Source organism: Carassius auratus, chromosome 25 (genome assembly GCF_003368295.1).
Source record: "Carassius auratus strain Wakin chromosome 25, ASM336829v1, whole genome shotgun sequence".
Lineage (NCBI taxonomy): Eukaryota > Metazoa > Chordata > Actinopteri > Cypriniformes > Cyprinidae > Carassius > Carassius auratus.
This window is the reverse complement of record NC_039267.1, coordinates 16,769,550-16,786,327: the sequence shown is the minus strand read 5'-3', so window position 1 is coordinate 16,786,327 and position 16,778 is coordinate 16,769,550. Positions and strand designations below refer to the sequence as shown.

The 16,778-nt window shown below is 35.2% G+C and overlaps 1 protein-coding gene across 4 annotated transcripts in view; it reads left to right on the top strand.

Annotated features, from left to right (window-relative positions):
• The window catches only part of LOC113043545 (receptor for retinol uptake stra6), a 24,418-nt gene extending 8,016 nt beyond the window's left edge, over positions 1 to 16,402 (top strand). For 3 of the 4 annotated variants that reach the window (XM_026202993.1, XM_026202994.1, XM_026202995.1), the window contains exons 6-18: positions 2,363 to 2,529; positions 2,694 to 2,819; positions 3,389 to 3,459; positions 4,392 to 4,468; positions 6,012 to 6,073; positions 6,198 to 6,360; positions 7,864 to 7,939; positions 8,608 to 8,741; positions 9,821 to 9,938; positions 10,079 to 10,180; positions 12,082 to 12,245; positions 12,398 to 12,535; positions 15,485 to 15,738. In XM_026202993.1, coding sequence (XP_026058778.1) covers positions 2,363 to 2,529; positions 2,694 to 2,819; positions 3,389 to 3,459; positions 4,392 to 4,468; positions 6,012 to 6,073; positions 6,198 to 6,360; positions 7,864 to 7,939; positions 8,608 to 8,741; positions 9,821 to 9,938; positions 10,079 to 10,180; positions 12,082 to 12,245; positions 12,398 to 12,535; positions 15,485 to 15,738 — 1,652 coding nt within the window. Of the gene's footprint in view, positions 1 to 2,362; positions 2,530 to 2,693; positions 2,820 to 3,388; positions 3,460 to 4,391; positions 4,469 to 6,011; positions 6,074 to 6,197; positions 6,361 to 7,863; positions 7,940 to 8,607; positions 8,742 to 9,820; positions 9,939 to 10,078; positions 10,181 to 12,081; positions 12,246 to 12,397; positions 12,536 to 15,484 lie in introns of all 4 variants that reach the window. The other variant, XM_026202992.1, reaches the window with a different exon arrangement.
• Positions 16,403 to 16,778: the final 376 nt, after the last annotated feature.

Below are 16,778 nucleotides of genomic sequence, written 5' to 3'. Positions count from 1 at the left end.
GCTCTATCATACACTCACAGTGTTTTTTCTTTTTCAAGTTTCAGCCTGACACATTAATAATTTTCACGTCCAGCACTACGTTGTTTAAATAGAAAATGCATTTGCAGCCATTTGTGCACTCATGGGCATGCTGATCAGGAAACAGGGTGTGTTCAGGCGCTTTGTAGGCGAGTTGCTATTGTGTTTGCACTATTGACGCAACTTAAACTTGGTCTAAAGTCAATGACATGGTATTTTTATTAATTATTTGTTTAACTATGGAAAGTGTTGCACAATTTTGATTGTATTTATATTAATACCATGGTTAATTTTGGTAAGTAATATGCATCTATAAGGCGGATGCACAATTCATGTATGCTATGTGCATTACACACACAGTGAATCCCAGCAGCACACAAACAAAAAAATAATAAAAATGAAGGGATTACAATGGGGGAATGGGAGGTGAGACTGGTTTATTGCATGTTACGTCCAAAACACACTCATTACTCATTAAGAGAATTGGTACAACCATTTTGAACCATGCGTCTGGCCCACCGACCATTTTTTTCCCTTATTAAACTAGCAAAAGTGGATTCAGACATGCCCTAAGTGCACCTGCACCCTAAGATTTAGGACTAGCGAAAGGAAGGTTGTTGGTTCGATTCCTACGAAGAATTAATTTTTAATCGCCACCTATGTGCACTTAAACCAATTTGGTCTGAACCAATAATGTTATGAAGATTTAAATTCTTTATAGATTCAGAAAACATCATTGTTTTCTATCATAATGTAAATCAAAGACTTTCGGGCCACCAAAGAGTTTGGGAAATTCAGTGTGTTGGAGGGGTATAGTGGCTCACCCTTCACTGGTGCTATCAAATGAACACTCTCTCTGTTCACCAGATGGCAGCTATCCAAACTAGGCTCAGTTCACATAAGAGGATCAAAAGTAGCACCCTACCTGATCCTTTTTTCTTCTTTTCTCTGAACTGCTAGTCCTTCTTAGTTGGGTTTTGTAATTGGATTATCGCCTGCATTTTTTATTCTTTAGCAAACAGGGCCTCAGACAAGGCTTTGTTTGTGTTATGTAAATGTTTGCTGCTTTAATAAGTGAATTTGGACTCCGACTTAATAAGTCAGTGTTAGTTAGTGTGGATGGCCCACTATTGTTATTTCCCCATTCTTGATAATATGAAATTCTTTTGCTGTTTTCATAGTTTAAAAATAATTTGATCAAGCAGCATGTAGTCATTTTAGTCTAATTAACTTACAGTACACTTCAGGGACAATCCTGTAACTCTGCATTCAAAGGTGCACCTAAAAATGATCAGCATTTATTCACTCTCTGGTCATTCAAAAGCAGATTTTTTCATTCGTTGAACACAAAAGAATGGAATGCAAAAGACTTTTTCTTGAACAGTTAGGAGGAGAAAGATAATTGCTTTGAGTGGTTTGTTTACTGGTCAACAGCCATTTTTTGAGACTATCAAAATCTTAACCCCCATTCACTGCCATTATAAAGCTTGGAAGAGCCAGTGCATTGTATAACTCTGATTGTATTGGAAGAAAGTCATATACACCTAGGTTTGAGTAAATCATTCAGGGTGATTTTCATTTTTAGGGTGAACTATCCCTGTAAACACAGATAATTGTTTTGATGAATATTTGTATAGCTATTCAAAATTTTGAACCGTTATTGGTTCTTTAAAATCTGCCCCTCTGATAAATGCCATCATTTGCTAGAATACTCTAAAGAATAAAGAGATAAAATAACAGCAAAAAAAATATATTGTTAATAAAATGTTACAATGGCTTTTAGTATAATGGCTTTTATAGTATAATTTTATTTAGTAACAGAAATAGAAAAAATCTGTTCATCTTTCGATCATAAAAAAGATACACTTTTCAGTCTTCGAAAAAGAAGTCAATATTCCAATTATTCTGAAGCCATTGAATAGATTTGTATGAGAAACAGGCCCAAATTTAAGTCAGTTTACACTCATATGTTTATTCATATAAGAGTGTTGCTCCAGGTCACAGTGGTAATATATAATGGATTGTATCATTAAGGGTTTAAAGAGAGATGCTTAGGGGGAAGTTGTGGCCTAATGGTTAGAGAGTTTGACTCCTAACCCTAAGGTTGTGGGTTCAAGTCTCGGGACAGTGATACCATGACTGAGGTGCCCTTGAGCAAGGCACCGAACCTCCAACTGCTCCACAAAGGCACCGCAGCATAAATGGCTGACCACTGTGTGTGTGTGTGTGTGTGTGTGTGCGCGCACTTTGGATGGGTTAAATGCAGAGCACAAATTCTGAGTATGGCTCACCATACTTGGCTGAATGTCACGTCACTTCACTGGACTATATTTTATGTCTGTAGAGTTCTGGCTGATCCTGGCGCTGTTGTACTACCCCGCGTTGTACTATCCTCTTCTGGCCTGCGGTACGCTGCATAACAAGGTGGGTTACGTCTTGGGCAGCCTGCTGTCGTGGACACACTTTGGAGTTCTGGTCTGGCAGAAAGTGGACTGTCCCAAAACACCACAGGTACGACTTACAGTACTGAAACATCACCTGTAGAGTACAAGCATAGTTTATGCGCTCTAAATTTAATGATTGATTTGCACTAAAAAATGTGTGGGTAATATAGCCAGATAAAGCTCTGCACTGTTGTTTGACATTGATTTGTCTGTTTTTGTCCTTGTCTGCAGATCTATAAGTACTACATGCTGTTGAGCAGTCTTCCTCAGATCGCTTGTCTGGCTTTTCTTAGTTTCCAGTATCCACTGCTTCTGTTCAAAGGCTTGCAGAACACCGAGACGAGCAACGCCTCTGAGGTCCGTCTAAAATATCTATTAAAACATTACACCATTAGGAATACTTGGTTGTTTTTTAAACTAGATTTTTTAAATATTAGTCCTTTATCATGGACACTCTTATTGATCAATCTGTATTTAACATTGTTTTTCCTGCTGTACTTCATGCGACCCTGTTACGACAGACCTGTGACCCATTTTGGGGTCACGACCCGCCAGTTAAGCACCGCTGTGTTAATTCATAATGAAGGGACTTAGCAGCATGGAAAGGCAAGAGGGGAGTTTGTAAACTCGCACCTGCATTCCTGAGCTCTAATCATTGTAAGCAGCTCAGTGGGACGGGGTTATGTTTGACTCGCAGGGCACTTTACACAAACAGAGTGTTGTTTTCTCATAAGAAACGCACAATAGCAGTGTTATTCAGCTTTAATCGTATGTTCGGATGAAATAAGAGAGGAGCAATCAATTCATAACACGTACAGGTTAACAAATCTAGATCAAAGTTTTTATTTTTGAGATATGTCGTTTAAAGATTCAGATCAGCATGAACGGAATGAATGTTACTATCTAAAGATTTGTTTTTCTTGCAGGACCTCAGTAGCAGCTATTACAGAGATTATGTGAAAGAGATTCTCAAGAAGAAAAAGCCCACCAAAATCAGGTGATGCACACTCACATGGACAATATTATTTATTAACCCAAAGATTCAAGAAGCTAAAAAACAGCAGATGTTATATTAGTAACCCATAACAAGAATTCCACAGTGAGCTTCAAACCCCATATAATGAACAAAAATACTATAAATACTAAATAAATACTATACATAAAAATACTAAACACATTACAGGCCATATTTTGTCGCATATTAAAATTCTTGGCATTCTGCAATGTGAACTAATCTTGTAAAAAACAAAAATGTGGCTAAATAAGTGGATTTTAATGGCAGTGAAGTCAAGGAAAGATGAGGTATTTTCTATTGTAGCATCAGTCCACTGTACAACAGCCAGTCAGATGGGATACTGTCCATAGACTACTTCCTTCCTCATTTCCATTGACCGGTGGTGAATCACACCGACTGTAAGTTGATGTATGCAAAGACTGGTAGATAGAGATCCACTGCTGGAGTCTGAACGCCATTCAGTTTGTCTGTACTGTACAGATGCTGATCTCCTTCATGCAAAAATATTCTGAGCGTCTGAAATGTCATTGATTATAGTCCCGTGAGTAATGTGAGGAAATGTTTCCTGTTGCGTGGAAACTCCTTGATGTTGGTATGATATAGTCTACGTAGGAACGCAGTGTAATGAAGGGAAATGTCCATTGATAAGACTGGCAATTATGTAGGAAGGTATATGGAATAAGGAATATTCAAGAGGCCATGAGGTTGCAGGTTTAGACTGGTTGTCTAAAGGTTGTAGGTTTGAATCCCATTAAAAGCCATTGTGTGAAGGATGACTGAAGCTGTAATAAAAATCTATTATTTGTCTAACTGTGCATTTGAAAGAATATGAAGGGTTGTTATTTTTAAAATTATATTAAATTGTAATTTTTTGTTGTTGTTGTTGTTGTTGTTTTTGACACTTGCTTTTGCAGTTCCAGCGCATCAAAACCCAAACTGTTTGAAAGGCTCAGGGATGCTGCCAAGTCGTACATCTACACACCAGAGGATGGTAAAATAAAATAAATTAAAATGTCAAAAATATATACAGTTGAGGTCAAAAGTTTACCCTCCCATGCCCCCCTCCAGAATGTGCTAAATTTTATTTTACCAAAATAAGAGGGATCATACAAAATGCATGTTATTGTTTATTTAGTACTGATCTGAATAAGATTTCACATAAAAGATGTTTACATATATTCCACAAGGAGAATAATAGTTGAAATTATAAAAAAGAATATGAAGAGTATGCATTTGAAAGAATATTAAGGTTATTACGTCCTCTTGATTCTTAATACTGTGTTGTTAGCTGAATGATCAGATTTTTTTGTTGAGTGATAGTTGTTCATGAGTCCCTTGTTTGTTCTGAACAGTTAAACTGCCTGCTGTAATTCAGAAATATCCCTAAAGTCCCGCAATTTCTTTGGTTTTCCAGCATTTTTTTTTTCACCCTTTCCAACAATGACTATGATTTTGAGAGCCGTCTTTTCACACCGAGGACCACTGAGGGACTCATACACAACTATCACAGAAGGTGCAATCGCTCGCTGATGCTCCAGAAGGAAAAAACATGCATTAAGAGCCGGGGTGTGAAAACATTTTGAATTTGAAGATCAGGGTAAATTTTACTTAATTTGTCTTCTGGGAAACATGTAACTATCTTCGGTAGCTTCTGAAAAGCAGCACTAAATGAAAAAAGAAGAATATACACATAATTTTTTTTTTTCAAAGGTTTTCTCTTAATGCATGGTTTTTCCTTCTGGAGCATCAGCGAGTGTTTGAACCTTCTGTATTAGATGTGTATGAGTCCATCAGCTGTCCTCAGTATGAAAAGATGGATCTCAAAAACATAGTCATTGTTGGAAAGGGTTCAAAAAACCAAAGAATTTGTGGGACCAAAAAGGGATTTTTCTGAAGAACAGCAGGCAGTTTAACTGTTCAGAACAAACAAGGGACTCATGAACAACTACTCTGTATTATTTTGGTAAAATAGTTAACATTTTGCATATTCTGAAAGGAGGAGGGGGTGTAAACTTTTGTCCTCAACTGTATATACTACCATCCCAAATTTTGGTATCGGTAAGATTTATTTTTCTTTTCTTTTCTTTTTTCCTTCTTTATTCAGCAACTGTCGATGCATTAAAATGATGGAAAGTTACAGTGAAGACATTTTTTGCTTTAAAAGTTGTAAAAGCTGTCCTTTTAAAACATTCTATTTATCAAAGATAATTGAAAAAAATGGATAAATATAATAAAAATTGTTATTGATAATTATAAATGTTTCGTGACTAGCAAATCAGCATATTAGAGTGATTTCTGAAGGATCATGTGTATGAAGACTGGAGTAATGTTTTGCATCACAGGAATAAATTACATTTTACAATATGTTCACTTAGAAAACAAATTATATATATATATTAATAATACTTCACATTTTTACTGTATTTTTGATCAAATAAACGCAGACTTGGTGAGCAGAAGAGACTTACCAACCCCAAACTTTTAGAAAGCACTGTTTTTATTTATTTATTGTAATTTCATTTCTTTTCCATTAGTTTTCAGGTTCCCTTTGAAACTGGCGATCTCTGTGGTTGTGGCATTCATTGCGGTTTATCAGGTAAACTCTTCAAAAAAGAAGAGCCATTTTTAGAGTTATTTCTGTCTAAAAGTATTAATTCCCGTGCTTTTGTTAAATTTAATGTAGCATTTCAAGGCATCCTCTATTCTTGTGAATGTCTTAGATGGCGCTCTTACTGGTCTCGGGCGTGCTGCCCACCCTACACATCGTCCGCAGAGGAGTAGACGAAAACATCGCCTTCCTGTTGGCCGGGTTCAATATCATCCTGTCAGATGACCGTCAGGAGGTGGTCAGGATTGTCATCTACTATCTGTGGTGTGTGGAAAGTGAGTCAGTTGTCATTCTCGTACTTCTCATACTTAGGACTTGGATGTGATTTGATCTCTCTCACAAATGGACCACTATTACACTATGTATATCTTGATTTACATTAGTTGGAAAGCCTATTTGCCATTTTGGATGAGAACGTTTTAATATGTATATGTATGTATATAGATAAATGCCACTTAAATGTGTTTAAATAGAGTCTCTTACATTTCTATGTTTTAACACATTTCAGTACACTCAGGAATTGCACATTGTAATAATTACAAGTTTTACTTTAAAAAACCTTTTAAAAGATTTGAATCATTTTTAATACTTTTGTCATGCTTTAAAGTACACTGTTTCAATGTGTTGGTTAACTAACATAACTAAAGTAAATATATTTTATATGTACTAAACTGTATTAAATTGCAACCTCATCACTACCAATGTATAATTATAATTATATTTAAATACACAATTATAATAATTATATTTTATGTCAAATCTCCCTTATAATTAATAATTATATTTAAATATATGACTAACAAGCTGTTGTTGTTTTTTATTTTAAAAAACACAGTTTAATATAAATGTTAATTTAGCTGTACACTATTTGAAAATTTGCTAAAAATATTTACAACATTAGAATTTATAAATATAGTATATTTATTTCTATATTTACAAAATAGAAATATAAATTGAAAATGTTAATTTTTTTCCATGCATTTATTCAAATTCTGTCTTATTTTTAGTCCTCTCAAACGATTAATCGCATCCAAAATAAAGGTTTTTATTTACATAATATATCTGTGTGTACTATGTATATATTTATTATGTGTATATAAATACACACACATACAGGATGTGTTTTGAAAATATTTACATGAACCTGTATATATTTATATTACAGATAAATATATTTAATATATAAACATAACATTTTTCTTAAATATTTACATGTATGTGTATTTATATAGACATAATAAATATACACAGCACACACACATATATAATATAAACAAAATGTTTATTTTCAATGCGATTTAATCGCGATTAATCGTTTGACAGCACTTCTTATTATTCAGTAAATATAAGACAAACCGATTCATTTTAATAATTTTTTAAGCCGTTACACTGAACTCTGTTGATTCTCCTCCATAATCAGATTATATGTGGACCTGAATTTATTAGGTGGTATTCACATAAACGACACTTAAACCATTTCGATATAAAGTAATTACAGTGAGACAGTAATTTGGATCAGTGCAGTTGGTCAGCGTAGCTTTAATGATCATCTCTTATAAGCTAATGTATGCCAGCACAGCCATGCAAATGTGAGCTTGCATTGATCCAGACTGCAGGAGGTTTGCATGCATCACACACACACACACACACACACACACACACACACACACACACACACACACACACACACACACATCCACTTTCTGTAGCTGGAGTGGGAAAGAGTGCTGAGGCTGTGAGTGTGTGTTTGTGGCTCATGTGATTGTGTTGTGTTTCAGTTTGCTATCTGTCAGCGGTGACCCTGTCCTGTCTGCTCAACCTGCTCATGCTCATGAGGTCCATGGTCCTGCACAGGTGACCCTAACAAACACACATTCAGTGCTCTTCAGCTGCTACACTACCGTCACATGACCACAGATACGCAGATGTCACCTGCGTTAACGATTAATCGCATCTGAAATAAAAGTTTTACATGATATATGTATGTGTACTGTGTGCATTTATAATGTATGGTTTGTACAGCCATACAGGTTTGGACAGCTTTTTTCCCTTAATGCAAAACTGCATTTTGTATTTACTTGCATTAACTCTGTGTAATATTTAAATTTGTTTGATGATCTGAATCTTTTAAATGTGACATAAGCAAAAAACTTTAAAAATTTTGGAAGGGGGCAAAAGCCTTCTCGTGCCACTGTATAACTAAAACTGAACACAAAATTATTTAAGACCTATTACTAATAACTTTATCATAACTGACTAGCTGGAGGTGACACAGGAAAAATCATTTACTAGGCTAATGAGAACGAGGTAATTACAGTCAGGAATAGCATATTAAAAATAATCACTTTTCAAATTGAGTTTTTAAATGTCATTAATGGCAGTCTGACTCTGTGACCTGCAATTTCATCTGTTACTTCTTCAAAAAAGAAACGCCCTCATTACCTATATTTCCGCAGTGCTGTGTGTGTGTGTGTGTGTGTGTGTGTGTTAGTGCACTGAAGGCTGTGTCTGTGTTCACTCAGGTCTAATCTGAAGGCACTGTACAGAGGAGACGTCTTTACTGTGTATAACTGCCACAGGAGCATCCGACCGTCCCGGCCCGCGCTGGTCTGCTGGATGGGCTTCACCAGCTATCAGGCCGCCTTCATCTGTCTCGGTGAGAGCACGCTTCTGCTCTTCTGTTCCACAAGCCCCTCGTTCTCACGGCACAACGCTCTTCACTCTAGTGTAAAAGTGTGAGAAAGACCATCGGAAACATTTTTGCCTGGATTTGTGTACTGGAACAAACTAAATCTGAACTGATGAACAGTTTTTATAAACAATTAATGAAACAATTAATTTTTTATTAAATGTAGCGGAGAACATTTCTGGATCATTCTGGATGTTTTTCTTCTTATGAACTTTTCTCTCCACACGTGGATTAGTACATTAGCACACAATAGAAATCCATCATAGATGGAGATTATTGTTGTGATTTAAAAAAAAAATCTTTAGAATAATGTGCATTTATGGACATTTATTAAAAAAGCAAAAAGGATGGAGTTTGTTAAAAAAAAGATAAAAAATAATATATATATATATATATATATTTAGTGTGCGTATTTGGTTATTTATTTTTTATATTTATTCAAATATGTATTTATTTGATCATGCTTTTGTTGTTCAGTTATGTTTATTTATATACTAAAATATATTATTATATTATAATGATATCGTTTAAATATATTATAAAATATATTAAAATGTATTATTATAATTTACAATCAACAGACAATAAAAATCCATAAAAAATAGAAAGTTATTATATTTAGATTTAAAAAACTACTACTACTAATAATAATAATAATAAATAAGGCAGTGTTTGTGCCTATACACACACACACATTAATCATTATAACTATATGAAAAATATTTTTATAGTTAGCACATTAACAGGCTATAAAAAACTATTTAAAAAATAGAATATTGTTTACAGAGTGCTTTTTACATTTAAATAAATACTTAATCTTATATTTATAATTTTATTAATATCTTTTTCAATTAATTATTATTCATTATGACAATTTAATAATATGAAATAATATAACATTAATATGAAGTAATATAACATTATTTACATATAATATAACATGAATATGAAACATAAAATATTATTTTCAGTTTTTGTCAAGTGTAAACGTGGCTATGAGCATGTTTGATTAGTCCTGCATGTGTTGTGATTGTGTCTGTGTCCAGGTATGGTGATCCAGACTCTGGTGTTCTTCATCTGCATTCTGTTCGCTGTCTTCCTCATCATCATCCCCATCCTGTATGGCACCAATCTCATGCTGTTCCACATTATCGGCAGGATGTGGTGAGTGGCTTGGCTCTCCTCACTTTCTCTGTGACCCCGTGAGCCACGAATCTCAGCTAAAGCCTCCTATCAGTCCTCTCTCCTCATGAGCCGTCAAGTGCCTCTTAAGATGCTTCTCACTCTCATGTTCTCTTCTGAAGGCCCTTCTGGCTGATGCTGTTCGTGGCTGTGCTGGTCCAGCATCTGACCTCCAGGTTCTTGTTCGTTAAGAAGGACGCAGGAACAAAAGATCTGAACAACAGGTGCCAGTTATACATAATATTACGAACTGTAACTTTTAATGTTGGTGTACATTCAGCATCTGGTATAGGCCATGAAAGATTGGCCAACAATAAACACCTGTCTTCTTTCTCTACATTGTTATGAAACTTATGAAGCAGTTCTTCAGAATTTCATATTAGAAGACTTTTCAGATATTAATTATTTTATTTTTGCAAACACCGTTCTATCTGTCTGTCTATCTCTCTCTCTGTCTGTCTGTCATCTCTCAGTCTTTTTGTCTGTCTGTCAGGGCTGCACGATAAGTCGCATGCGATAATTAATGCACATCTTGTCAGTAAAGCCGGTTCTGTAATCAGCGGTGAATCTCTACGCATGCCTGATTTCACATGAAGGAGTATTAACTACACAGAGCCGTTGTTCACAGACAAGCTGTACCAAACCACAATCATATTTTACAGTTTTTCTCAGTCGCTTTGGTGCATTTCTCGAATCATCCTTGAGATTTGCAAAACAATACGTTAATTTCTCAAAACGACTCGTACAAAGAGCAAAACACCATGGATTACCTGCAAAAGCCAGTCTCTTGCTCAAAATCCTTAGTTCATCTCTCAAAAATAGATATCTGTGTCAATGAACATGTCAGTGCCATCAGAATGACGAGTCCTTGTGTCATAGTTTACGGATAAGACAGTCAAATTGTTTATTCATGTTGTCAATATAACAGTGTGCTCTGAAGGGATGTTCTGATGGAAACTACTGTATTGAACACTATGCCATATGCTTATTTATGTCATATTTCCATTTAAAAAGTACATATTTACACATTATTGTATGTGGGGTATTGATTGAAAGATTCTGGATAGAATTCCCAGTTACACTTTTACAGTACTAGTGGTCTGACCAAAAATATAAAACAAATGAAACACCAAAAAAACCTTTACAATGCCATTGTTTTATAGAAAAGGAAAAAGAAATATGGGCACAAAGATGAAAATAAGTCAATTGTCAGAATGTGTAACTCTTGTGTTGTCCTCTGTCTATACAGTATACGCTTTCCAACTGAAGATTCATGAGATGAACCTTTGAGCTATCTCAGAGAAATGGTTTATCATCTACATTCTCTTCATTAGTCAAGATTCACTTGCACAATTCATGCCAAATTGACAAAAAGTCTAATAATAATGTGTGCTTGGCAGTTTACGACAACTAGATGAACCGTTTTGCATTTCATGACTTATACGATGAACTAAAGACTAGATGTGGAGAGCCTAGATAGCCTTGGATGTTTGAGGGGTAAGACTATTGCACAGAAAACTATATCATTTATTTTGAGCGACATGACATTAGCCTCTGATAATGTAGGAAACTGCAGATAAATGTGCATAATTGCATGAATGTACAAAAGCAATCGCAACTTGTTCAAAAGAATGAGAAACTGGTTTTGTGATGTATATAAATGACTCGATGATGTGGAGGTTATACAAGTAGTTTTGAGAATTTCATTTGAGAAATGACTGAGAAAAACTGTATTTTATAGTTATGTTTATAATGTGTAGTGATATTTACACACAAAAAAAGAGTATCTACTGTTTTATTTTAGTTATGCACTGTATGGTAACACTTTATTTTAAGGCGTCCTTGTTACACATTACATATACTTACTATTATAATAACAATAAATGATGCATAATTATATGCAAGTAACCCTAAGCCAAACCCTTCACCTAACCCTAACTATATAGTAAGTACATGTAGTTGATTCATATTACTCCGCACTTAAATGTAGAATTACACTGTATAAAGGACACCTTCTAATAAAGTGTAACCCACTGTATATATACTGTACATCCTTAAGCCTGTATGAAGAATCAAACTGTTTCCAGACTTTGGGTAATTTTTGTTTTTATTTTTTTCTCCACAGAGGAAGCCTGTTTCTTCTCAGCTACATGCTTTTCCTAGTTAATGTCATGGTTGGTGTTATAGTGGGCATCTGGAGGATAGTCACCACTGCCCTTTTCAACATAGTCCACTTAGGACGCTTGGATATCAGCCTTCTCAACCGCAACGTCGAGCCCTTTGACCCAGGTACTGCTTCACAGAGCGACACATTTATATTCAGATGACCTGCTCAGAATGAGTGCACTGATAAGTGTCTGATAAAAGTGCTTCCTCTCGGTCACAACAGATGTGGGATGTGATTGTCATTTGTATGTAGATTGTCTCTTCTGTGTTTGCAGGATACCGCTGCTACGCTCATTACCTGAAGATCGAGGTGAGTCAGTCTCACCCCGTGATGAAGGCCTTCTGCGGGCTGCTGCTGCAAACCTCAGGCCAGGACGGTCTCTCTGCACAGAGGATCAGAGATGCTGAAGAAGGTCTCAGCTTTTACTTCTTCTTTATTACTTCAGGATGATTGTATTTAATTCACCGGAGAGCAACCTGTTCTAGAGTCTGGACTCAAACTCAAAGCTTTTAGTCTTCAGAACTAATTCAGAGCTGCTTGTCTGAGGATGCGGTTTAGTGTTTAAAAGCTGCGCTCATTCAGTTCCAGTGAGATTTATCAGTGTGTGTGTGGAAACTGTACATTTCAGGCCTGTTTCCTTCTGAGAAAATAAAAATGCACCAAGCTCATTTCAAATAGATATGAGAGTGATAAATTCATTTTATTCCTGTGAAGCTATATTTTAGCATAATTAGTCTGCAGTGTCACATGATCCTTCAGAAATCGTTCTTATATGCTGATTTTTATATATATATATATATATATATATATATATATATATATATATATATATATATATATAAGTGCTCTACCAGTTGAGCTACAGGAACACATGTTAATCAGTGTTTTATAACATAGTTGTGCTGCTTCTTATTTTTTGGAAACCAAGAGACTTTTTTCAGGATTATTTTATGAATACAAAATGTAAAAAAAACAGCATTTATTCAAAACAGATTTTTTTTCTTTGGGTTTTTTTCCTGAAAGAAATTAATACTTTTATTCAGCAAGGATGTGTTAAATGGATAAAAGGTAACAGTAAAGACTTTGTAAAGTTAGAAAATCTTTATATTTTATATAAATCCTCTTCTTTTTAACTTTTTATTCATCAAAGATCCCTGAAATAAGTTTCAAACAAAAAAAATTATGCAGCTCAGCTGTTTCAATGCTGATAATAAAGCAGCATATCAGAATGATTTCTGAAGGATCATGTGACACTGAAGACTGGAGTTCAAGCTGATGAAAATTTAGCACTGCGTCAACGATATAAAAGACATTTTAAAGTATATTAAAACATCAAATTAATATTAGACATTCAGATAATATTTTACAATATTACTGGATTTTTTTCTGTATTTTTTGAACAAATAAATACAGCCTTGATGAGCTTAAGAGACTCCATTATAAAACATAAAAAAATCATACTGATTCCAAACTTTTGAACGGCAGTGTACATTAAAAATAACATCTATATAGGCCTACGTTATGTATGCTTCACTATATTACAGAGTACAAACAGATTGAACTCCCAGAACACAGTAATCTACTTTTAATGCATTTCAAAACAGAAAGCAGAGCAAGATAATGTTAATTCTTCTGTATCAAATCTAACCAAGATTCATATCGATCTGTGTTTGATTTCTCTTGAGTGATTCATGTCTATATGCACAGACGGTTGGTTGGAGTAATTGATTCATCATGTTGCCCCGCACGCAGCAGGCGAGCGCTCCCGCAATCATTATATTTGTCAGGATAAATTGGGCCCCGATGTGCAATAAGTCACCGTGGCCCTGCTGCTGCTCAATCAGACCTGACAGAGAAACACAGCAGAGCCCATAGTGTGAACATCCTCTGTGCATTCCCAGATTGCATTGCTCATCTCTCTTCATATAGCAGAACGGAGATGAAATTAGATCTTTATGTGTCTGTCCTCTCAAGTCAGAGTCAGGTCTGCCAGCGTTTGATGTGTTTTACAGGATGATAGGCAGCAGATGGTGTATATTCAACATTAAATAGCCCTGTCTTTTGTTGATTTTACACATACAGACGTACTGATGCTTGTTGCATTCAAAAACTGGAGGAATCTGATTTGCATGTTTGTATTTGCATACAATATTAATTATTATCTGAGAAGAATTGTCAAAACTGGTAGGTTACACAGACTGAGCTTGTTATTGACAGTTTCATATGTGTGACTCATAGTTTTTACACTCTCCATATGATAATTACACATTGTGATATGTTCCAACTGTGATAGGCCTACTGTAGTAGCGCTCTCTTATGTGGACGATATCTATTTGCATCAATTACCTTTATTTTAGATGTAATTTTTAAAGAATATTTATTTAACACCCATTAAAAAGCAAATGTTTAACTTAATATATTAAGAAGGAAAGACTACAAATTATTGCACCGCTTATTATTCTAGAATGCGTTCGCGCATCATGTAACGTTATTAAATAATAATATATGAGCCGGTTCTTTTTAGTGAATCAAAGTAGGCTATATACGTGAAAAAAATTATTTTTATTTATTTATTTATTTATTTATTTTGATTAAGTCCTAATCACAAACGATGGACTCTTATGAGCCCCGCTTTAGTGAATCATAAACATACCGCTCTACTGGGGTTTATTTTCCGAACGAATGACTCTTATGACTCCGTTCTTTATAGTGAATCATAAACACACCGCGCTACTGCGGTTTAATTTTCGAACGAATGACTCATATGACTCGGTTCTTTATAGTGAATCATAAACGCGCTACTGGTGTTTAATTTCCGAATGAACGACTCTTATGACTCGGTTCTTTATAGTGACTCATAAACGCGCTACTGTTGTTTAATTTCCGAATGAACAATTCCTCTGACTCGGTTCTTTATAGTGAATCATAAACGCGCTACTGTTGTTTAATTTCCGAATGAACGACTCCTCTGACTCGGTTCTTTATAGGAATCATGAACGCGCTACTGGTGTTTAATTTCCAAACGAATGACTCTTATGACTCGGCTCTTTATAGTGAATTATAACAGCGCTAACAGAGTTCAACTTCCGAACGAATGAATCTTGTTCTTTTTAGTGAATCAAAATACAGTGCGAAAAGCATATATATATATATATATATATATATATATATATATATATATATATATATATATATATATATATATATATGCTTTTTATATGTGTTTTTATATATGTGTGTGTGTGTGTGTATATGCACACACACACACATTTCTTGACTCTTACAGATACATTTAGTGAAATTTAAATATTTTTATCTACATGTTGGCTTAACTTGTTTCTTACATGTTCAACATTTGAAGGTATTCAACTAGTCCAGCAAGAGAAGAAGCAGAACAAGGTGTCGAGCGCCAAGCGGGCGCGAGCGCACTGGCAGCTCCTCTACACGCTGGTCAACAACCCGTCTTTGGTGGGCACCAGGAAACACTTCCAGTGCCAGAGTTCTGAAAGCTTCATCAACGGAGCCCTCAACCGGACCTCCAAGGAGGGCAGCAAAAAGGAAGACATCATCAAGGAGCCTAGCAAAGAAGCAGAAAGCGCCGCCACCAGCAACTGAGGACTGAAAATCACCATGTGGAGAAGGAGATCGGCCCTCCCTGCCCCCAGCCTTTTCATACTTAATGGCTTCTGGGCAGATATTGATGATAGTATTATATGCTTTGGTGTAGCAGAGAAGCACATGTGTTTTAGCTAAGTGCACTTACAGCTCAGTGCCTCAGGAAGAACTTCATGCAGTTGTAGTTAACGGATCCTTTGCACATGTGTGTGAATGCATGGATGGATGTGTCTTTTGTTGCATGTGTGAGTGAGACTGTCTCTCCGTCTTGGGCTTAGCGTATCAGGAAATTTAGTTTGGCACTGAACTCCCATTTAACTGATTGATGCCAGGTTAGTATGTGTGACTATTTATGAATGTACAGGTTCTGCTCATTTGCAAATTGACAAATTTTTCATTTCCGCTCAGCATCTTTTTTTTTTCTGCACTCATTGTTGTGACCAGTGGTGAGAATGTTCTTATCCCAGACGAAACCAGTAATGTCCATTATGGGTTCATCTGTGTCTGTACATCTACTGTAATTGTACAATTGTTTCCATCTCTGACAAAATGTACAATCTGTCTCACATTGACACTTAATTTTGATAATTCCCTATATTATGTCTTGTTCTGCTACCTATGGCATATTTGTGATTTAAATGAAATAAATATTTAAAAAATAAAAGTATGCTCTCTGTTTTGAATTAAGGGAAATAGGGTCATTTCCGGCGTCACGTAGGCTATATAAGGACGTGTCAATCAGCATGATTTTATTTTTTAATGAAACCATTTAAATCTGAAGTATGCTCACGAAGGTTTTTTTTCGTGCAGCGATTTATTATTCATAGGGGAATTACGAATATTTAAAATAAATATGACTAGACAGATGCTGAGAGAGCGCAACTGTTCCCAACCACATTTTTTGTTCTACACAATAGTTTTCTCAAGAATTCATCACAATATCCGTAACGAAAAAATAAGCACCATCACACATTTTATTCTAAATGTATAAATAATTTCGTGAATTTAGATGTTCAATAAATATCTTCTATATTCAGACT